The sequence below is a fragment of the Salvelinus alpinus genome, chromosome 5, assembly GCF_045679555.1.
Source record: "Salvelinus alpinus chromosome 5, SLU_Salpinus.1, whole genome shotgun sequence".
NCBI lineage: Eukaryota > Metazoa > Chordata > Actinopteri > Salmoniformes > Salmonidae > Salvelinus > Salvelinus alpinus.
In genome coordinates this window covers 65190023-65214566 of record NC_092090.1, presented here as the reverse complement: position 1 = coordinate 65214566, position 24544 = coordinate 65190023, and the positions used below count along the sequence as shown (strand labels likewise).

The 24544-nt window shown below is 41.7% G+C and overlaps 1 protein-coding gene across 4 annotated transcripts in view; it reads right to left on the bottom strand.

Annotated features, from left to right (window-relative positions):
* LOC139576521 (lysyl oxidase homolog 2B-like) overlaps window positions 1–24303 on the bottom strand; it is a 66173-nt gene extending 41870 nt beyond the window's left edge. Inside the window, exons 1-6 of one of the 4 annotated variants that reach the window (XM_071402719.1) lie at window positions 23184–24303; window positions 22501–23053; window positions 22157–22310; window positions 21638–21806; window positions 12114–12508; window positions 11457–11632 (exon numbers count right to left, since the gene is read on the bottom strand). In XM_071402719.1, the coding sequence (XP_071258820.1) occupies window positions 11457–11632; window positions 12114–12474 (537 nt within the window). In that variant the 5' untranslated portion in view covers window positions 12475–12508; window positions 21638–21806; window positions 22157–22310; window positions 22501–23053; window positions 23184–24303. Of the gene's footprint in view, window positions 1–11456; window positions 11633–12113; window positions 12509–20226; window positions 20390–21637; window positions 21807–22156 lie in introns of those variants that run through there. The other 3 variants (XM_071402720.1, XM_071402721.1, XM_071402718.1) reach the window with 3 other exon arrangements.
* Window positions 24304–24544: the final 241 nt, after the last annotated feature.

Sequence of the window (24544 nt, the reverse complement as noted above, 5' to 3'; positions counted from 1 at the left end):
GCAGCAATCTCAGCTGCAAGTCTCTTGGGATATGTCTCTATAAGCTTGGCACATCTAGCCACTGGTATTTTTGCCCATTCTTCAAGGCAAAACTGCTCCAGCTCCTTCAAGTTCCGCTGGTGTACAACAATCTTTAAGTCATACCACAGATTCTCAATTGGATTGAGGTCTGGGCTTTGACTAGGCCATTAAAAGACGTTTAAATGTGTTGCTTTAGCAGTATGCTTAGGGTCATTGTCCTGCTGGAAGGTGAACCTACATCCCAGTCTCAAATCTCTGGAAGACTGAAAACAGGTTTCCCTCAAAAATTTCCCTGCATGTAGCCATCTATCATTCATTCAATTCTGACCAGTTTCCCAGGCCCTGCCGATGAAAAACATCCCCACAGCATGATGCTGCCACCACAATGTTGTTCGGGGTGATGAGAGGTGTTGGGTTTGCGCCAGACATAGCGTTTCCCTTGATGGCCAAAAAGCTACATTTTTGTCTCATCTGACCAGAGTACCTTCTTCCATATGTTTAAAATCAAATCAAATTTTATTTGTCACATACACATGGTTAGCAGATGTTAATGCGAGTGTAGCGAAATGCTTGTGCTTCTAGTTCCGACAATGCAGTAATAACCAACGACTAATCTAACCTAACAATTCCACAACTACTATCTTATACACACACAAGTGTAAAGGGATAAAGAATATGTACATAAAGATATATGAATGAGTGATGGTACAGAACGGCATAGGCAAGATGCAGTAGATGGTATCGAGTACAGTATATACATATGAGATGAGTAATGTAGGGTATGTAAACATAAAAGTGGCATAGTTTAAAGTGGCTATTGATACATGTATTACATAAAGATGGCAAGATGCAGTAGATGATATAGAGTACAGTATATACATATACATTATATTAAGTGGCATTGTTTAAAGTGGCTAGTGATAAGTTTTTGATCAATTTCCATCATTAAAGTGGGCTGGAGTTGAGTCAGTATGTTGGCAGCAGCAACTCAATGTTAGTGGTGGCTGTTTAACAGTCCGATGGCCTTGAGATAGAAGCTTTTTCAGTCTCTCGGTCCCTGCTTTGATGCACCTGTACTGACCTCGCCTTCTGGATGATAGCGGGGTGAACAGGCAGTGGCTCGGGTGGTTGTTGTCCTTGATGATCTTTATGGCCTTCCTGTGACATTGGGTGGTGTAGGTGTCCTGGAGGGCAGGTAGTTTGCCCCCAGTGATGCGTTGTGCAGACCTCACTACCCTCTGGAGAGCCTTACGGTTGTGGGCGGAGCAGTTGCTGTACCGGGCGGTGATACAGCCCGACAGGATGCTCTTGATTGTGCATCTGTAGAAGTTTGTGAGTGCTTTTGGTGACAAGCCAAATTTCTTCAGCCTGCTGAGGTTGGGGAGTCTCCCACATGCCTTTTGGTGAACACCAAATGTATTTGCTTGTTTTTTTCTTTAAGCAATTGTTTTTTTCTGGCCTCTCTTCCGTAAATTTCAGCTCTGTGCAGTGTACAGCTTAGTGGTCCTATGGACAGATACTCCAATCTCCCCGCTGTGGAGCTTTGCAGCTCCTTCAGTGTTATCTTTGGTCTCTTTGTTGCCTCTCTGACTAATGCTCTCCTTGCCTGGTCTGTGAGTTTTGGTGGGCGGCCCTCTCTTGGCAAGTTTGTTCTGGTGCCATATTCTTTAAATTTTTTAATAATGGTGCTCTGTGGGATGTTCAAAGTTTCTGATAATTTTTTATAACCCAACCCTGATCTGTACTTCTCCACAACTTTGTCCCTGACCTGTTTTGAGAGCTCCTTGGTCTTCATGGTGCCGCTTGCTTGGTGGTGCCCCTTGCTTAGTGGTGTTGCAGACTCTGGGGCCTTTCAGAACAGGTGTATATATATACACTGAGATCATGTGACACAGATTGCACACAGGTGGACTTTATTTAACGAATTATGTGACTTCTGAAGGTAATTGGTTGCACCAGATCTTATTTAGGGGCTTCATAGCAAAGGGGTGAATACATTTGCACACATCAGTTTTTCATTTTTTATTTTAAAGAATTTAAAAAAAATAATACATTTTTTTCATTTCACTTCACCAATTTGGACTATTTTGTGTATGTCCATAACATGGAATCCAAATAAAAATCCATTTAAAGTACAGGTTGTAATGCTACAAAATAGGAAAAACGCCAAGGGGGATAAATACTTTTGCAAGGCACTGTAGCAACATAATGACAATTAATTACAATGTAAATGAGAAAAGAATGTTTAAAAGTTTGTCAATCAAATATCCTCTTTCAGGAAACTCATTGAGCTGTGATTCTCTTTTGCTCCTGACTGCTCCGTGAAATCAATGCAGTGCATTTGTAGGCCTACCATTGGTAGTTGAAGAGAATATGTCATTCAACTAAACAAGTTTCAAATGAGGTCCCTTGGAATGAGACCAGACTGACTGCGTCATCCTAACCCTCCGGGCTTGGAGTTGAACAGAATGTAACTGCCATGAGTTGAGTGTTTCAACTCATTTACTGGTGTCATAGAATGATTTAGAGCCATCTTACGCATTGACCACAGGACAGAAGAATCAGCCAACCAGCTCTGCACACACTGGTTGAATCAACGTTGTTTCTACGTCACTTCAATGAAATTACGATGAACTAACGTGGAATAGGCATTGAATTGACGTCTGTGCCCAGTGAGAAAGGGCTAACACTGACAATTGCAGTATGTGTGAGGTTTATTATGTAGGCTACAATAGTCCATTCCCAGAATCATACACTAGAAAGTGAACTTGGGGAATTAGTTCTAACATGTTACAACCACAATGATGTTTGTTGCCCTTGAGAAATTAACTGAAATATGCCTTTCAAATGCACCAACAAGACATGCCAATGAAACATGATTAAAAACAAATGCATCATTCAGATTCAAGCGCCACTTGCACTCACAGTACTGAGGCGCAATACTCTTTATAACATGAATGTCCGTTTGGAGCAATTAGACAATGGTGTGACTTAGTGTGTAATCTTTAATTAACCTACTTCTCATCCTCTCAGGCCAGACTGTAACCTCAAGCCTCCACCAAAACACAGTGCTAATGCAAAAACAATGGCCATGGAGCCTACAGCACATGGTTCCAATAGAGACCCTGAACTCCATTGACTTCTTACAGAAATCACCAAATATCCTTGTGAAACTGGGTTACATAGACATTCCAAGTGAGAGAACAAATCATTTCTGGAGAACATCACAACAGTATTGAGCTAAAGTGACTTCCTGGGATCAAGTTTGCCCCTCCCTGGGCTTGCTGCATTTGTTTCAAGATCACATGTGCTGTGCTGACTAGACCAGCACTGTTGGGAGCTGATTATTCTGTGAGCCACAACACAAATAGATGATTTGTCCTTTCCAGAAACAGTGTTTATGATGTGGCAGTGCAGGCAATTTACCTCACGTCTCCGTTTCACTTGTTCATGCTCCTTAGAAAACATTAAAAAGAGCCTTTGTTGACAAAGTGGAAACAGATGTTCCACAAAACTATTACAAATCCTGAAAAACTACAGTTTGACTTATTTGGAGAAAGAAATAAGGCAATTATTACTTGTAGTCGAATCTGAGATGAACGACTTTAATTGGAAGACGATGTCCTTAACTAGTACTGTGTGGCATTTATAAATTAGACACAGAAGTTCGTGGTTTGTGTCACACTGGCACAAACTCACACATTGACTGTGAAAACTAATCTTGATTTCCACAGCTATGAGTTGTAAGAGACTAAGGGCTACATTTTAGACTGTGTATTTCAGAGGATAAACTAAACATCCCATTCAGTTGAATTGTATTGTGGGAATGCAGTGCACTGGGGTGTAGACTTTTCATTGTTGTTACATGGCCAGAGAGCAATCCATCAGTTATGTGAGAAGTTCATTCAATTGTTCAAATTCAAAGGTCAAATGACTTTTTCAACCCCACAGTAGTCAAGTTCTTGGGCCATTCCTATTAGGCTTGACATGGCACTTTACAGAACCCTACTATGATGACAAGGCCAGAGGTTTACAGAGGAAAAAGTGGTTGGTTTGACCTTAAGCCTGAGGGGAAAAAGTCCCCTCAAAAAAAAGAGAGGACCAGAAGTCCCCTCAAGAATAGTAAATGAACAAAAATGTACCAACTGGGGACATTTTGTTAGTCCCCACAAGGTCAAATGCTATTTCGAGGGGGTTTAGGTTTAAGGTTAGAATTAGTGTTAGGATTCAAATTAGGTTCAGGGTTAGTTTTATGGTTAGGAGCTATGGTTAGGTTAAGGTTAGGTTTTCGGTTGAGGTTAAGGTAAGAGTATGGGTTAGGAGCTAGGGTTAGGTTTAGGGTCAAGGTTAGGTTTTTGAATGGGACTGAATTGTGTCCCCCAACAAGGTTTGCTGTACAATGGTGAGTGAGTGAGTGAGACAGAGACAGACAAATAAAATAATTTCAATCCCAATTAACATTAGGACAGATTTTACCTGTCTGCCACAGTAGCCCTGCCTCCACCTAGCCTCCCAGCCCCAGCTCATGTAACAGCATGGTAGGAGATTCCTCCAAACCAAAGGAGCAAAAACAAATGGAAGTAAATACATTAAAGTAGAACAAGGTTGTTTCAAGGCATGTTACCACATAAATCATCTAACATCAATAAAATAAAATAAAAATACTCCTTTATGAACCACCATTACACCTTACTTCCTTCAATAAACCTCAATCAACCACCTCTCTGGGGGACGTTTCAATAGCTGACGTTCAATTGAGACCACAAATTTGAACAACCAAGAATAAACTTCTTTCAGGCTGTATTCCTTCTAGGTGCCCACAGTACCCTATTAGTTCCTTGTCGGATACAGAGTGCAGGCATGAATGCATCTCAAATGTTACCTAAATTGCTACTGCAACAGAACACATTGGTATGTACATAACGTCTGCATTGATAAATGCAGCTCAATGGTAAGCCAGTTAGGAAATGTACATAGCCAAGAATGACCTTTCATAAACACAGAGGAATGTTCAATGTTAAATCTGGTTGGAGCAGAAGGTAATGCATGTGCTTGATCACAGGTCAGACATCCCCACAAACACAAACCTCACCTCTAAATCATCTACAGTAAAAGCTGAAGGGCAGTGAGAGGATACATTCCTAAGGATTATGGAGTAGGACAGGAGTTTTTGGGCACTAATCTTCATATACTGTCCCCAAAGTATATAGCTATGACTATAGCTGGGGAAAAAATGGTGTGTGATAAACAGAAAATAAACAGAAAATGAATTCCTATTTAATAAGTCTTAACAGAAAGCAAACAGTAACTTCTCAGAGGAGCACTGGATCAAATTAAATGTTATTTGTCACATGCTTCGTCACACACTTCTTTGTCTTGCATAGTTGTTAAGGGAGAGGGTGTTGTCCTGGCACCTCACTGCCAGGTCTCAGTCATCAGGCCTACCACCATCGTGTCATCAGCAAATTTAATGATGTTGGAGTCGTGCGCGGCCACGTAGTCGTGGGTGATCAGGGAGTACAAAAGGGGACTAATCACGCACCCGAAGGGCCCCCGTGTTGAGGGTCAGCGTGGCAGGTGTGTTGTTGCCTACTCTCAGCATCTGGGGTCGGCCCATCAGGAAGTCCAGGATTCAGTTGCAGAGGGAGGTGTTCAGTCCCAGGGTCCTGAACCTAGTGATGAGCTTGGAGGGCACTCTGGTGTTGAACGCTGAGCTGTGGTCAATGAACAGCATTCTTACTTAGGTGCTCCTCTTGTCCAGGTGGGAGAGGGAAATGTGGAGTGCAATAGAGATTGCATCATCTGTGGGTCTGATGGGGCGGACATCATTTGAGTCAATTGGTCCTGTGGGTGTATTTCAAGGCCTACCTTCAAATTTAGTGCCTCTTTGCTTGACATCATGGGAAAATCAAAAAGAAATCAGCCAAGACCTCAGATTTTTTTTTTTTTTTTTTTTTAGACCTCCACAAGTCTAGTTCATCCTTGGGAGCAATTTCCAAACGCCTGAAGGTACCACGTTCATCTGTACAAACAATAGTACGCTATTATAAACACCATGGGACCACGCAGCCGTCATACCGCTCAGGAAGGAGACGCGTTCTGTTTCCTAGAGATTAACGTACTTGGGTGCGAAAAGTGCAAATCAATCCCAGAACAACAGCAAAGGACCTTGTGAAGATGCTGGAGGAAACAGGTACAAAAGTATCTATATACAGTAAAATCCTATATCGACATAACCTGAAAGGCCGCTCAGCAAAGAAGAAGCCACTGCTCCAAAACCGCCATAAAAAAGCCAGACTACGGTTTGCAACTGCACATGGGGACAAAGATCGTACTTTTTGGAGAAATATCCTCTGGTCTGATGAAACAAAAATAGAACTGTTTGGCCATAATGACCATTGTTATGTTTGGAGGAAAAAGGGGGAAGCTTGCTAGCCGAAGAACACCATCCCAACAGTGAAGCACGGGGGTGGCAGCATCATGTTGTGGGGGTGCTCTGCTGCAGGAGGGACTGGTGCACACAAAACAGATGGTATCACGAGGAAGGAAAATTATGTGGATATATTGAAGCATAATCTCAAGACATCAGTCAGGAAGTTAAAGATTGGTCGCAAATGGGTCTTCCAAATGGACAATGACCCCCAGCATACTTCCAAAGTTGTGGAAAAATGGCTTAAGGACAACAAAGTCAAGGTATTGGAGTGGCCATCACAAAGCCCTGACCTCACTTCCATAGAAAATGGGCAGAACTGAAAAAGCATGTGCGAGCAAGGAGGCCTACAAACCTGACTCAGTTACACCAGCTCTGTCAGGAGGAATGAGCCAAAATTCACCCAACTTATTGTGGGAAGCTTGTGGAAGGCTACCCGAAACGTTTGACCCAAGTTAAACAATTTAAAGGCAATGCTACCAAATACTAATTGAGTGTATGTAAACTTCTGACCAACTGGGAATGTGATGAAAGAAATACAAGCTGAAATAAATAATTTTCTCTACTATTATTCTGACATTTCACCTTCTTAAAATAAAGTGATCTTAAATTACCTAAAACAGGGAATTTTTACGAGGATTAAATGTCAGGAATTGCGAAAAACTGAGTTTAAATGTATTTGGCTAAGGTGTATGTAAACTTCTGACTTCAACTGTATCTAGATACATAGGCTCCGATACGATACCAGAATGATACATTTTAGTTTGAAACGATTTGGTGCGATTCGGTTTGTTTAGAGAACGAATCAATGCGCTTCGATTCGATGCGATGCATTTGTGTGTGTGTGTAAATTATGTATGTCTATGGTATATGTACTATGTACTATGTAGGCACCTGAGCTGAGCCATAAGGTAGACTAGGCATCTACCACCCGACTACCACTATCATATATTGTCACCCCACTTTGGTTGTGAAATCACCATCACCCACTAATTAACCTGTCATTTTTGCAGATTAAGTGTTTGAGCTAGTAATGTATCACTATTGTTTCTAAATTAGCCATGACATGTTTTGACCGTTTTAAAGATTTCTGTCCTTGTATGAAATGATCAACTTTACTCAGTATATCTAAAAACGACCACATACGTAGATTGTTTAAAGCAAAATGATCAAAACTATTGCTGATGGTGAACCTGAACAATTGAACAATTGAAATACAATCTATTGTAAGCCCCCTTCAGCAGGTATAGCCAGATTATAGTTGTGTCTCCAGGTAGGTTACATTTATTCCAGTAAAGCACAATTTTCAACAGTGCATAGATAACAATAACCTAGCAAATTACATAGGTTGACACTTACCTAATATCAAGCCATTTTAGCATTTGAATGCTGAAGGTGCCGGCAGATCAGGAACAGGATGCCTCCCTCACGTTGGTCAATGCACAAAGCCGGGCACAGTGCAATAGTTTGACTAGGCTACTGATATTGCCTGGGGTTCTTCTGCATGCAAAATGACTTGTAGCTTAGTTCAACACTGAAGGAGAGGACGCATCAGTTGTCACAAAAGATGAGGTATTTTCGAAGGTAGAAATAATTTAATAATAAAAAAGTGAACTGGTGATTCGTAACATTTGAAAAGGCACTCCGTGCAAGATTCAGGTTTCACCTGTCTCTTAACTAACTCCTTGAAACTTTTTCTTTGTGGTTGACTTGCCAGCTATTGTCGTTAAGTCATTGCATGTGCCCCACGATGAAAGGGCAACAGTGTCTCTAAATCAGTGGTCACCAACCGGTCGATCGCCAAGGCATTCCTAGTCAATCACCAAACATTTCTGTAAAACCCCCAACGACAAAGCCTTTCAATTTTTTTTATATTTGTTTCACGTTGTTGGCAGTAGGTGCCCTTGATTCAGCAGCCCTAGCACAGGGAAGGCGAAGTGTTCCCATTTTTAACCATATGATGTGTCTGAAGGTAGAACTCTGCGTACCCGGCAGGCCCAGAGAGCAAATCAAGCGCACCTATAGGCCTACCGCTGGCCAATCAGATAGCTCAGATCACCGTGTCGGCACAGTTTCCTCCAGCACACAGTCAGGTTGATACTGTGAGATTTCAAAATGTTTAAAACCATGACTAGAGACAGACCCAATGAATAGAGCAAAGAGCTGCCGTTTTTAAGAGTAATTAATGTCTATGTTGTTATTCATCACTGTCAACACTTTTTAAAACACGTATAAGCCATTCGCGTTCTCCCTACTTCCACTCGCGCTTTAACCAGCACTGCAGCTGCAATTAATGTGATTTTATTTGAACCTTTATTTAACTAGGCAAATTTAAGAACAAATTGTTATTTACAATGACGGCTTACCCCGGCCCAACCCGGACGACGCTGGGCCAATTGTGCGCCGCCCTATGGGACTCCCAATCACGGGCCGGATGTGATGCAGCCTGGAGTATAGTAAATTGTTTCGATAAGCTTATGTTATTATTAGCAGCTTGTGTCTTTTTTAACACAAGGAGTATTTAACTTTCTCTGGTCACAACATGCATTGGTGCATGAGGCAGAATAATGCAGTGCGACTTGAGTTTCGCCATCAGCTGGAAGACTTTTCTCAGCGAAGGGAGGGAGAGTGGAGGGACGGTGAGTTGGGTGAGAGGCAGCCTCATCGCTGCTCTCTCCCTCCTTAAAAATGATTATGCTCACTCAACTATGCCTCACAAGTAATACAACAAATGATCTATTACCAGTGTGATCATATACCTACATTTAAAAAAATATAATAACAAAATAGTCTGAGAAGAACAACATTGGCAGGGCAATTATACCATAGCCAATATGCAGTGATAATGTATTGGGCCTATAGCCTACTGCAAAAACCTCATTGCTACAGAACTGTTTTTAATAGGTTAACGTGGCACAGGCGTAAGTTTTTTAAGTCACATTTAAAAAAAAATCTGAGCGGTAGATCTCAGCTTGCATTTTGACTCGGAAAGTGATCTTGACTCAGAAAAGGTTGGTGAACACTGCTCTAAACTCTAAAATGTGGGCGGAAATGTTCTCAGCCAAAGCCCCTACTTTGAGTCCCCATACCTCTCTCATCATCCCCCACCACAGAACCACACTAGTCTGTCCTCATCGCTAACATTAGACTATGTATGTCAGAGCTTCTGTGTGGAGCTAGCCACACATGCCCCACGTCTTAGTGAATGGAAAAGCTGACTCTGATATTCTCTCAGTAAATATCACAGCTGGAGAGATCACAAAGGGCTGAGTTCATACGTCTAGACCTCTACAGCACTGCTCTCTGGATCATCATCATCTCTATCAGAGGTGGCATCACAGGTCCCAGAGTGGTGTGGCGGACAAAAACTTCTGGGGCCCGTAGTTCTTCCTTATCTGGTAACCTCACCAGGTAAAACCTTATAAGGTATGACGTGATTCATCTGTTGTAAAAAGGTTTAATATGGGCTATGATAGAACCAGTTTTTTTAATCAGGTCACATGGTTAAAAAAAAAACTCCTGGAAAATCTCCTGGCCTTGGGGAGGATGAAAACCCTGTCAAACTGCAGCAAACTTGTACTTATTTGTATTACTACACAAACAGAGAAAGCAACATGATTAGACAATAAAACTCACAGGGCTGAGCTTGATTTATGTAGGTTTGCATCGTGTAGTCCGGCCCTATGCAACTGTAGGCCTAATTCAAAATTAACTCACAGTCTATGTCAGCTATTGGGTTTTATTGACTAATTCCAGTTAATCATTTCGGATTGAAAAAGTCTAGGTAGCCTATTCAACCCAAGTTTGAAAATAAACCAAATTTGATCCACATTCACATTTTCAGACAAACAAATGGACTATAAATACACTATGTTACCGCTTCGTTTACGCTGGCCAGAGGGACAGGGCGCATAGTAGGCTAGACTAAGACTATGCAGCTGCTGTTTTTTTATTTGATTATTTAACCTCTAAGTAGGCAAGTCAGTTAAGAACAAATTCTTAATTACAATGACGCCCTAGGATCACTGCCTTGTTCAGGGGCAGAACAACAGATGTTTACCTTGTCAGCTCGGGGATTCGATCTAGCAACCTTTCGGTTACTGTCCCAACGCTCTAACCACTAGCCTACCTGCCCCCCCCCCCCCCCCCAAAAGAAAAAAAATGCTTCTGATTAAATCACCATGGGAGCATACCCGAGTTGAGGACATTTCTTTTATCTTTGATATGTTCTTCTGTCCTGCACCTGATGTGAATATTTGGATGTTGGATGTGCATATTTTTCAATGCACAAAAAAAAACAGAATCACCCTGAGGCATCCAGCTGTTACTCTACTGTGCTGTCCGTCATCACTTGATTTCAGAGACATTTTAAAAATGGAAACTTATGGTTTGAGCTGAAACTCAGAGAGCTCTGGTCTGCACTCCCCTCATAAGATTGGTATGTGAACTCGAGGGCCTGCAGAGTGAGCAGAACAGCAAGATAACACTCTGCAATTAGCTGTAGGCTTGTAGGACATACTTCCATGAGGTGCGCAAATGAAGCCTTTAAGAGCCCAGCAGGATTACACTGACAGTTGTGAGTGCAACACCTATGACTACTTATTTAGTTAGTTACCAGTAGCCTCACTTTCTTTGAAAAACTTCACGTGGGCTCGTGCACATGACTGTAAAGTCATCATTGGGTTCACAATTTAGTTTTGGCCTGACTATTCACTTCTTTTGAAAGCACGTAATACTTAAATGCTGTCAAAAGGAGTGTCTTCACTCACTGCACAGAACAGCTCAATAAAACCAGCTGTGAGGGCTTTCTCTGACGAGCAGTCAGGAACCAAATGTTCTGGCCCAGTGTAAACATTTCAGTCAACAACGTCAACCAAAATCAAGTGTCTTTGGGGCCGTTTCCTGAACACAGATTAAGCCTAGTCCTTTTTCTGTCCAGGATTAGCTTTAATCTGTGTCTAGGAAACCTAACTAAGGCGGGCTTTATAGAAGGTAGATCGTTTACCTGCACATTATTGGCCATGGTGTTGATGAATTTAAATCCTGGGATCCTCTTGTCGCTGCACACCACGCCCACGTCCTCGGTGTGCTTGCAGTCGGACACACCGATCCCGTTGGAGGTGCACAGTGCCAGGCTCTTCTCTTTCCCAGTGCACTGGACATTGTCAAACCAGATGCGTCCTGAAAAACATCAGGATTCTGAACACATTGTGGATACATCATAAAGAACTCTGTAGGGATAAATCTTTCTTTCACCTGACCAGTTGTCGCCAGCTTGGTCAAACAGCCAAGCGACTTTGGAAAAGTGGACTGGACACTGACAGCAATTATGCTGCTGAGATTGTACGTACACTGACTACCTTATCCCTAACATATCTACGCTACAGATGTGCCTTATTCATTTTGGTAAAAGTTGAGTCAGAACGTAGACAAAGAGCACTACCGGTAATCCAAAACATCCAGCATTTATTCATGGTAAAGCCGGTCTGTCAGTGAAATATGTCAGAATAAACATAAATCCAAATGGCCTATTGAAAAGTTTCACTGGGAAAATTGGTTAAACCTGGCCAATAAAAAAACATCCCTTAAAATAGTCAATTATTTCCCCTTCCCCTTATCATTACACATATAAAGGTTTGAAGTGCAATAACGGACATCTTACCCTCTCCTTTCCCATATTTAGAGGATGGAGACCAGGAGACAGCCTCCAGGTAGCCCAACTCCCTGCACACCACCTGGGCAGAATGGATGGAGAAGTCATCATCACAGACTGTGCCCCACTCGCCATCATAGAAAACCTCCACGCGCCCCTCGTTGTGCTTGCGCTTGTCCCCTGCCAAACGCAGCTGTATCCTGGGTGTGTCGGGTGGCAGCTCCGGGGCACTGTACTGCTCCTGCTCGGGCTCTGGGTAGCCCTGTGGATAGCCGTGTGGGTAGCCTAGGTGTTCGTACTGGGCCCGGCACAGTTCTAACAGGCCCAACAGGATGGTGAAGCAGCAGGGGAGCGACCAGGCGGCCAGCATGGTGGTGTCTGTCAAGTCAGACAGTATAGGTTATCTATGGGAGAGTAGGCAGAGATTAGGAAAATAACATTACCCATTTAAAATTCCTTTGGCTACTTGTCATATGGTTTTTCACAGGGAGAATGCCTGGGGGTTTGGAATTCAGGATTGCAGCAAAGGAGATTAATAAGGGCAGCAAGTGCTTCACCTACATTCTAAGAATTACAGTAACGCCAATTGACCCTTCGCTAAGCCCCTCTTGGTTACTGTTGCAACATCGGACAACATTTTCCCAGGAAGTCCAATTCACCACTCAAACCACAGGCAAAATCCACTCAATGATCTCAAACTGTGTTTTAAAAACACAATGAAATTAAACACAGACTACCCCTTGCTAATCAGGAGACAATCGGGTATGTTGTGGTGGACTGTCATTACAATTGCTTCACCGGAACCAGGTAAATTATTCTTGCAGTGTATTTAGCCACTGAATAGCTCGGCATTCACTGTCAGCAAGCAGTCACAGCTACTAACCACTTTTGGAGCTAACAAGTGGAGGTGGGTAGTGACACCCTACAAGTAACACATTACATGTACTTAAAGGCTCATTGCGATCAAAAAACTTGATTGTGCTGTGTTTTATATATATTTCCACACTATGTGTTTGGACCACCTTTACTCCACACAAAGAGACGCAAACAAAGCTCTCCCTCGCCCTCCATTTGGCAAATCTGACCATAATTCTATCCTCCTAACTCCTGCTTACAAGCAAAAATTAAAGCAGGAAGCACCAGTGACTAGATCAATAACAAAGTGGTCAGATGTAGCTTAGCATCTACTTCAGGACTGTTTTGCTAGCACAGACAGGAATATGTTCTGGGATTCCTCCGATGGCATTGAGGAGTACACCACATCAGTCATTGGCTTCATCAATAAGTGCATCGATGACGTCCCCCCCACAGTGACTGTACGTACATACCCCAACCAGAAGCCATGGATTAAAGGCAACATCCGCACTGAGCTAAAGGCCAGAGCGCCGCTTTCAAGGAGTGGGACTCTAACCCGGAAGCTTATAAGAAATCCTGCAATGGCCTCCGACGAACCATCAAACAGGACTAAGATTGAATCGTACTGCACCAGCTCTGACGCTCGTCAGATGTGGCAGGGCTTGCAAACCATTACAGACAACAAAGGGAAGCACAGCCGAGAGCTGCCCAGTGACACGAGCCTACCAGACGAGCTAAACAACTTCTATGCTCGCTTCGAGGCAAATAACACTGAAACATGCATGAGAGCACCATCTGTACCAGAAGACTGTGTGATCACACTCTCCGCAGCCGATGTGAGTAAGACCTTTAAACAGGTAAACATTCACAAGGCCGCAGGGCCAGATGGATGACCAGGACGTGTACTGCGAGCATGCGCTGACCAACCGGCAAGTGTCTTCACTGACATTTTCAACCTCTCCCTGTCCGTGTCTGTAATGCCAACATCTTTTAAGCAGACCACCATAGTGCCTGTGCCCAAGAACACTAAGGTAACCTGCCTAAATGACTACCGACCCATAGCACTCACATCTCTAGCCATGAGGTGCTTTGAAAGGCTGGTCATGGCTCACATCAACACCATTATCCCAGAAACCCTAGACCCACTCCAATTTGCATACCGCCCAAACAGATCCACAGATGATGCAATCTCTATTGCACTCCACACTGCTCTTTCCAACCTGAACAAAAGGAACACCTATGTGTTACATAGATTTATATGATTAAACAGTGCATTCGGAAAGTATTGAGACCCCTTGACTATTTCAACATTTTGTTACATTTCAGCCTTATTCTAAAATGTATTAAATAGTTTTTTTCCCCTCATCAATCTACACACAATAACCCATAAAAAAATATATATTTTGGCAAATGTATTAAAAATAAAACCCGAAAATATCACATTTACATAAGTATTCAGACCCTTTACTTTGTTGAAGCACCTTTGGCAGTGATTACAGCCTCGACTCTTCTTGGGCATGACGCTACAAGCATGGCAGACCTGTATTTGTGGAGATTCTCCCATTCTTCTCTGCAGATCCTCTCTGTCAGGATGGATGGGGAGTGCGCTGCACAGCTATTTTCAGGTCTCTCCAGAGATGTTTGATTGGGTTCAAGTCCGGGCTCTGGCTGGGCCACTCTAGGACATTCAGAGACTTGTCCCAAAGCCACTCCTGCGTTATCTTGGCTGTGTGCTTAGGGTCATTGTCCTGTTAGAAGGTGAACCTTTGCCCCAGTCTGAGGTCCTGAGTGCTCTGGAGCAGGTTTTCATCAATGATCTCTCTGCACTTTGCTCCGTTCATCTTTCCCTCGATCCTGACTAGTCTCCCAGTCCCTGCAGCTGAAAAACATCTCCCCGGCATGATGCTGCCACCACCATGCTTCACTGTAGGGATGGTGCCATGTTTTCTCCAGACGTGACGCTTGAAATTCAGGCCAAAGAGTTCAGTCTTGGTTTCATCAGACCAGAGAATCTTGTTTCTCATGGTCTGAGAGTCGTAGGTCGTAGGTGCCTTTTTGCAAACTCCAAGCAGGCTGTCATGTGCCTTTTACTGAGGAGTGGCTTCCGTCTGGCCACTCTACCATAAAGGCCCGATTGGTGGAGTGCTGCAGAGATGGTTGTCCTTCTGGAAGGTTCTCCCATCTCCACAGTGGAACTCTGGAGCTCTGTTAGAGTGATCATCGGGTTCTTGGACACCTCCCTGATCAAGGCCCTCCTCCCCCGATTGCTCAGTTTGGCCGGGCGGCCAGCTCTAGGAAGAGTCTAGGTGGTTACAAAGTTCTTCCATATAAGAATGAAGGAGGCCACTGTGTTCTTGGGGACCTTCAATGCTGCAGAAATGTTTTGGTACCCTTCACCCGATCTGTGCCTAGACACAATCCTTTCTCGGCGCTCTACGGACAATTCCTTCAAATGGTTTTTGCTCTGACATGCACTGCCAACTGTGAGACCTTATATAGACAGGTGCCTTTCCAAATCATGTCCAATCAATTGAATTTACCACAGGTGGACTCCAATTAAGTTGTAGAAACATCTCAAGGATGATCAATGGAAACAGGTTGCACCTGAGCTCAATTCCGAGTCTCATAGGAAAGGATTTGAATACTTAGGTAAATCATTATTTATTTATTTTTAAATTAAAAAAATTACTTTGTGTGTAGATTGATGTAACTGAACAAAATGTGGAAAAAGTCAAGGGGTCTGAATACTTTGCGAATGCACTGTAAATATCGTATATTTAATACAGACTAGCTAAAAAATAAGTGAACATTTACCAATTTTCCAATGGTTTATGTACTTTCTGGAGAAAAAAAAAAGTGGAGATACAAAAGCATAGGTTTGCACCCCTATTTTAATTTGCTCCATAGTACAGGCGGCCAAGTGTAGGTTTTGGAGAAAAGCTGTTTGGCTGAAAATAAATGTAGACTAAAAGTATTAGCATGTCATATCATAGGGGAAACACACGGCATTGACTCGAGAAAAAAAGTCCCCCCTTCAGATTTCCCACTTCAAGCCCAAATATATCATACTTTGACTAAAACCTTGACTTATTGACTTCCATCGTTGTGCAACATCATAGGTAAGCCCTGGGCATCGTCTTTCAGTAAAAAAAATTGAATTTCTGCTCTTGTGGTACTTTAAGAGGCTATCTAGCAAGCGTTATCAACGTTTGGTAATCAATGAGACTGAGAGCTAGCTAACCAGCTGAGCTAGCAAACAATGTAACAAAAATATAATTTTGGATTAGAAAATACTCCATACAGGCTCTGCATTTCAGGAATCACAGTAGCAAGTACCCCTGGTGCACTGTTATATTATTGAGCCATTTAACCAATACATTTTTTAAATAAATATTTGTTTTTGCTATTGCCCACCACTGGCTTTCATGATTTCAAACATGAGTATGTACGAGGTGTCGGACTGACGAAAGCTGCTATCCATTGCGCTGTGATTGGTTACCCAAAATTCTGTGGTGGGGCTTGGTGAAGGGTCAATTGAGGTACAGTTTTTCTAGGTGGGGTGAAACAGAGTTGGGCTTGGGGTAGCATCTATCAGCCTCTACCTTTCAGTATGAATTATGAAAGCCTGTGAAAGTACTCCCAAAAATGTGAATAGGCACATTCAAACAGAGGTGGAGAGTTGAAACCGAAAGCCAATCATTTTCACTGGTTTCCCTCATGGGGTAGAGTCATTTCAACCAAATTATATCAAGCTTATTAAAGAGCAGTGATACTATCAAGAGCAGTGTGCGGGTTTCTTCTTTTTTCTAATTTTATTAATCTGTTGCACCATGCACCTGCAAAAAGATAGCTCAGATGTGCAAGTGCCTTTTGAATTTTTAACCAAATTATATAAAAAATAAAAACCGAAATATACATTAAAAAAAATACAGGATAGTATTCTAGCACCATAAATAAGCTTACTCTTGATAATTTGCACTTCTAAAGTGGGATATGGAAGGGGTGGTTGTTTAAAAAAAATCTATGTCTACTCACAGCCAATCAACCAGCAGCCGCTGGCAATGAGCGCTCCACTCATACCTACTTTCCTAATATGAACTTCCCCGGGCTCTAGAGAACAACATGAATGAGGCCTGGAAGTCAAAGCTTGGGGGGGCTTAACAACAAACTATCACTCCGCTCTGGTCAATCATGGCAGGATGTCATGTGGCATGAAGTCACAGAGAAAAACACTACCGTTCAAAAGTTTGGGGTCACTTAGAAATGTAATTGTTTTTGAAAGAAAAGCAATTTTTTTTATCCATTAAAATAACATCAAATTGATCAGAAATACAGTGTAGACATTGTTAATGTTGTAAATTACTATTGTAGCTGGAAACGGCAGATTTGTCATCTACATAGGTGTACAGAGGCCCATTATCAGCAACCATCCCTCCTGTGTTCCAATGGCACGCTGTGTTAGTTAATCCAAGTTTATCATTTTAAAAGGCTAATTGATCATTAGAAAAACCTTTTGCAATTATGTTAGCACAGCTGAAAACTGTTGTTCTGATTAAAGAAGCAATAAAACTGGCCTTCTTTAGAGTAGTTGAGTATCTGGAGCATTAGCATTTGTGGGTTCGATTACAGGCTCAAAATGGCCAGAAACAAAGACCTTCTTCTGAAACTCGTCAGTCTATTCTTATTCTGAGAAATCTATATGGGACAGCTGTCAATTTCTTGGTCCTTAAGTTAAAATGGTATACTTTTTTATTACAATTTTCTATAGTCAATTTTGGTCTTTAATGCAGGGCTGACAGACAAGTTCCTTACATTTGTACTCATTAGACCTCTTGCCTCTTCAATTTTTGCTGTAATGCTGCAATTAGTTGGTTATAATTTTGAGTAGAGCAGACATTTCCATATGTTTTTGTTAGCTGCATGTGTGACATACTGTAACTTCACCAGTCCTATTTATGATAGAATTTCCAAAGACTATACCTTTTTAAACAATTTTTCCAAATATACTGTATATCTATAAACAAAGGACTTTCTTCTGAAACTCGTCAGTCTATTCTTGTTCTGAGAAATGAAGGCTATTCCATGCGAGAAATTGCCAAGAAACTGAAGATCTCGTACAACGCTCTGTACTACTCCTTTCACAGAACAGCGCAAACTGGCTCTAACCAGAATATAAAGAGGAGTGGGAGGCCCTGGTGCACAACTGAGCAAGAGGACAAGTACATTAGAGTGTCTAGATTGAGAAACAGACCCCTCACAAGTCCTAAACTGGCAGCTTCATTAAATAGTACCCGCAAAACACCAGTCTCAACGTCAACAGTGAAAAGGCGACTGACTCCGGGATGCTGGCCTTCTAGGCAGAGTTCCTCTGTCCAGTGTCTGTGTTCTTTTGCCCATCTTAATCTTTTCTTTTTATTGGCTAATCTGAGATATTGCTTTTTATTTGCAACTCTGCCTAGAAAGCCAGCATCCCGGAGTCACCTCTTCACTGTTACTTGTTATTCGACCACTGCCTGCCTTGACCTGTCGTTTGCCTGCCCCTGTGGTTGCAATAAACATTGTTACTTCACACACTCTGTACTTGCGTCTTACCTTGATTCCTGATTTTAAAAAAGCATAACTCCTTAAGACTACAGCAACATTTCACACAAGGCATTAAGCAATTCAACAATATAGTGGCTTTCAAGTGATGTAAACTAAAGGCTATGTATGTCTGGCAGTGGGGGTTGGATCTTTCCATTTTCCAGCATCTTTCTATTTTCTTCAATGTAACGTGGGCAGTTGGTTACACAAGTTAAAAAACATAGATGTTACAAAATCAAGCCCGACAGCTGGAATCAAGCCCGTAGTGTCTGCATCTCCTCACAGCCTAATAACCATCCTAATGTTTTAATTAAACCACATGGATAAGATACACACAGAATATACAGTACTTTATGACAAATGTGATCTAGGATCTAAGATATATGACCATATCTTAAATTTAAATTCCATCCTGCTTCAGCACTCAAAGATTTAAGGGCTCAAAGTGGAGTGCTGTACAGTATCACAAAAAACATTCCTAGCGCAAATGTAAGGTAAAGATTCAAAAGTATAAGATGGCCCACCCTATGAAATGGTGACCTCTTGGATCAAACAGAAGTAATTTAGCTTCCGCCAAACAAAGCAAGGTATCCAGGAAGCTCTGCCTCCATTTGGTCTTCAGTGGAAACAAATATGTGCAGGCAGATAAACTAAACACAGCAGCATCCACCTAGAACGCTTCTTTCACAAGAAAGACAACATTAATTCTATGCTGAGACATCAAAAAAAATGGTCACTAGTTTTTACTTGTCATGTTTCCCCTCGAGAATGCTAGACACATAATTTCCACTGACTCGTCGCCGTAGGGCATCCAGGTTCAATATGTCAGGTCAGAAAGAGTTGGAGCCTTCCCAATACCTTGCTCAGACCATTATAATGTGTAGAACTAACTGGATAATTATAGAAGCACTGAAAGGAGTCTCATCGTGCACTACGGGATGGTGAGAGAAGACTCTATAAATGCATTACATACAGGCAGCTCATAGAAAGTGCACCAAAGTTAACCAAATCATCAACTTGAATAGTTATTCACTGTTCCTTCAAGGACAATACAGTAAACTAGAATCAAGCCAGAGAACTCCTGGCACATGCCATTGATTTATAGCACAGAACAGCACAGAACCAATAATACATAGGTATGCCATTTAACTAACATTCTCTGCAACCTAATTACACAACTACTATGGGCTATAGAGACTGCAATCACAAAGCATCATGTGAGAAATCAGTAAGATCAGTGTCCACAAAAGCAGAGGCATTTTGTTTCTCTCACCCCAAGTAACTGCAACTAAACTGTAGTTGAATACTGTGCACCTTTCATATCACAAATCCCACAACTATCCATTCCTGGCATAAATAATATCAGCGTTCCCACAATATGCTGGCATCCTTATTTGTGAACATTGTGAAACAGACTGCGATGTATTCTCATTATCGTCTACAATCAATTTTACAAATACAAAAGTCTAGACAGAGAAACCGTTAACAACCAAAGTTCATTATCAACATGAAATCAGAGTGCATTTGGTTATACGTGGCATATAAGAACAAGTAGCCAAAGTTGCTTTAATTTAATAAGAAGCACAAAGACCAAATAGCCTATCAAGCACATTTTTCCAGTAATATCCTTTAGTAACTGTTGCATTAACCCAATTTTTAAGTTATTTCCAAAAGAAGCTCTCACCACAGACGATTTTCAAAAAATTATCTTGATCCCGTTGAAGACTATATATGGCTGCCTGATATGATGCACAAATCACGAATTTATATTTTTACTCCCCGAGGATTAGGATTGCTACGTGACTTTCGGATGGTTTCCCCGGCTAAACTTTCACTCCCCCTTGCAATTTCAATGCCGCTTCCGACAAAGTTATGCCTTGTGGACTGCCCAGTTACGCCCACTGCTGAAATGACCTCACCGATGGCCTGAGCAGTGAGCGCTGGAAGTGGAATAGCCTTAATTCCTGGATATTTGGAGCGACACTGGGACACGACAGCATCGCAGAAGGACAGCAAAATGCAGCTCAACAACCATGATTTTGTGACACATTGGTACAAATTGGCACCCAGAACCAAAAAAGCACACCATTATCATGACTCGAATGCTTGACAGAAAACAAAGACCCACATATTTTGTCCATTGTGCCCTACTGTACCCACCCATGCATGCCATTTAGTCCGCGACAGCGTCTGATAGCTACTCTTTGTACTGATCCTTGATAAACTGCTGCCACCATGTGCAAATGATATATCCATCATGTTAAATGGGTATTTCTTGAATAGGCCCACAGCAGCTGTAGTTTTCTCTACCACAAAAGAACACAACATATTGATCGTTTGGATGGCCACATATTGAATGGTCAATATAAATAATTGAACAGACTGAACAGATTCTCAAATCCCAGACTAGCTTTAATGATGAGACTAGCCTAAATGCCATGCCCAACAGCAATGGCAGTCACAAAGAAATGCGGAAACAGTCATTGCTTTGGGTACATCATATTCATGCATTTGTTTTATTCATGTAAAAACAAGGCAGCAATGTCAAATCCACTCTTTCGTAAATATGCAAATCTGGTTGGGACATATATTATTGCTTACAATACTGTCCTGGCAGTGGCTAGTACATTCAGCATCTCATCATTTGATTAAGGGGATTTTGGATCCAGCAAGGGCAGATAACAGTGATGGATAGCTTGCGGAGTACGATTAGCAGCTGAGAGCAGGTTTGAAGCCTCCTCTCTTTTTCTATTAGCTGTTGTCTTGAAGTAGTGACTGCATGTGGAAACATTGATTATTTTTTTTAAATTACATAAAGGAGTTGAATACATCAGTGAATAAATGTTCACCCAGTATGTATATAGAATAGGAATATAACATAGCTTCTAAAATGTAATTCAAATAATGAATCTGTTTGAGATGAAGTAGGGTTGGTTCATATGTCTTTCAATATAATACTGTACATATAAAGAGCAATACAGATATTACAGCTTTATCCACATAGTGTTGGAAAAATATTATTTGTCTATTACACATCATATATATTGGTCAGGACATCCGACTTGGCAACATTACATCAGGTTTGTTGCACTCACCCTGTAGCTCATGTCCTCACTTGTAGGCTCTGGTCGCTTCCATTTCTGATTGGAGAGAATCTTCAGAATGACCAATCCAAAGGCTACAATCAAGACTCCTAACGAGTTGGCGACCAATGCCTCAGGTGGCAGGTTGGCATATGGCTATCTCCCATTTGTAGTTCATTTTCTGAAGAAATAAAGTTATTCTGAAGAATTACACTTTGAATATTTTTGTAATATTGTCAACACAGCTAGATATAATTTTTTGTCTGTACATTATGGAAATATTTGTATACAGTACATTGTTTCCTCCAAGTCCTTAACACAAAATATTAAATAAACCTAATCAGGCTCATATTCATAGTCTCAGAGTAGGATCAGTTTAGCCTTTTACATCACAATTTATAATATTGCATGGGACAGGGGGACCTGATCCTAGATCAGTGGAGAGATTCTGAGAATCTGGCCCTTTCTGTCAAAATTAGAATCTGAGACGCTATAAGAATATGGGCTCACATAGTGAACAATGTCTCTTACAATGCTAGAAGAGTTTCTGGTTGATCCCTGAGATGCAGGACACGATTCTGAGTATCAGTATGCTGTCTCCCATCCACACATGGGCACGTTTCAGCAGCTTGTGGAATGACATGGGTGAGCAGGGCAGGAGGAAACCAACAAGGGCCACCACCCACTGAAAACAAAACAAACATTATTTCAGCCTCTCACAACCATAGAAAATGGCATGACAATTCTAACAATCACCATGCATGCCAAGTAAGGCATAACACAAGTAGGCCATAATATGGCCAAATATGAGTTCACAGTTGTTTTATGATAATGCCATTTTAATTTGTGCTTTGGCAGTGGCACATATACTAAACCTGAATGGTGAAGAGTGCTTTAGTGCAAATAACAATCCAAGGAGTAGAGGTTGGGAATGTCTTTGGAGTTGTGGAAGTCAAACACAGCACAGAGCCCCAGGACGGAGCAGACCAGAGCCAGTAGCATGACACCAGCATGACGCAGCATCCAGGGCAGCTTATTCTGCCCCCAGGTGAGGGGAAAGCGGTACAGCACCGCGCCTATAGCTACAGAACGAAAATGGAAAAAACTCACTTGACCTCGATATAAATTGCAGTTTAAGCGTTGTCTTAATTTTCTCTATCTCATGGCAACATGTCTTAATACACCACACACTGACATACGTTTTGGCTTGCACCTAGACAGGTACAGAATAGGGTATTGATATAGTATTCTGCCAAACCGTTTAAGTTCTTGACATGTCTAGGGTGCAAGGCAAAGATGTGGAGGAAGCAGTGAAGGAAGTTTGGGTAGCTTAACTTAGCTTTCTATGTGCAGAAACACCTATGGTGCATTCGGAAAGTATTCAGCTCCCTTCGCTTTTTCCACATTTTGTTACCTTACAGCCGAATTCTAAAATTGATTAAATAAATAAATAATTAATCAATCTACACACAATACTCCATAATGACAAAGCAAAAACAGGTACTTTTCTTTTTTTGGCCAATTTATAAAAAAGAAAAAACAGAAATACCTTACTTACATAAGTATTCAGACCCTTAGTTATGAGACTCGAAAATTGAGCTCAGCTGCATCCTGTTTCCATTGATCATACTTGATATGTTTCTACAACTTGATTGGGGTCCATCTGTGGTAAATGTAATTGATTGGACATCATTTGGAAAGGCACCCCCCTGACTATATAAATAAGGTTCTACAGTTGACAGTACATGTCAGAGCAAAAACCAAGCCATGAGGTCAAAGGAATTGTACGTAGAGCTCCGAGACAGGATTGTTTCGAGGCACAGATCTGAGGAAGGGTAACAAATAATTTCTGAAGCATTGAAGGTCCCCAAGAACACAGTGGCCTCCATCATTCTTAAATGGAAGAAGTTTGGAACCACCAATACTCTTCCTAGAGCTGGCCGCCTAGCCAAACTGAGCAATCGGGGGAGAAGGGCCTTGGTCAGGGAGGTGACCAAGAATCCGATGGTCACTCTGACAGAGTTCCTCTATGGAGATGGGAGAACCTTCCAGAAGGACAACCATCTCTGCAGCACTCCACCAATCAGGCCTTTATTGTAGAGTGGTCACGAAATATTAGCTAACAGCACACTTTAACTTGAAATGAAAATACTTTGTCAAAATTAGAGTGAGTCTTTTGTTAAGAAATATAGCTAGCTAGCTAGCTAAACAATGGACCATAATCACAACTCATGACGTTACTACCCTGCATGAATCTGCAGGTAGCTAACCAACCAAGATATATGGGTACAACTAGTCAAGCAAATGTGTCTGAGATATGAAGAATAAGATCATACACATAACGTTAGCTAGCTAACAATACACTTGAAATTAAACCACTTTGTCAAAATTAGAAATGTGTAATATCTGAAAATCTTGCCAGTATGCATCATGGTTGGACGCGTTTCCTGTCTGATGCCATGCACGGTTGCCTTAGTTCGACAATGTAATTCAGACTGGTGGTGTTTTCTCCATATCCTTAGCTATCGTACTTGAATTCCACTGATTTCAAAACTCGGTCCTCCAAAAAGTGGGGAGCATACACATAACGTTAGCTAGCGAGCCAGCCAGCTAACATTAACTAGCGAACAGTACACTTTAACTTGCCATTAGGTTTATGCAGCTTTACTACGCGATACATTTTTTTTTGTTAAAGCTGCGTTCGACACGATTACCTAAACATACTGACCAGCTCCAATAGACAGATGCGGGCTATATGGTAGACCAATCCAAACTCATCTCTCGGCATGTCCAGCCCACTCATTATCTCAGCCAATCATGGCTAGCGGGAAGGTTGCTCCCTTTTTCTGTGGCTAAATCAACTAGGCTAGTAATTAAACAATTTTATTCGTATTTACAGATGGCATACAAGTTTGATAT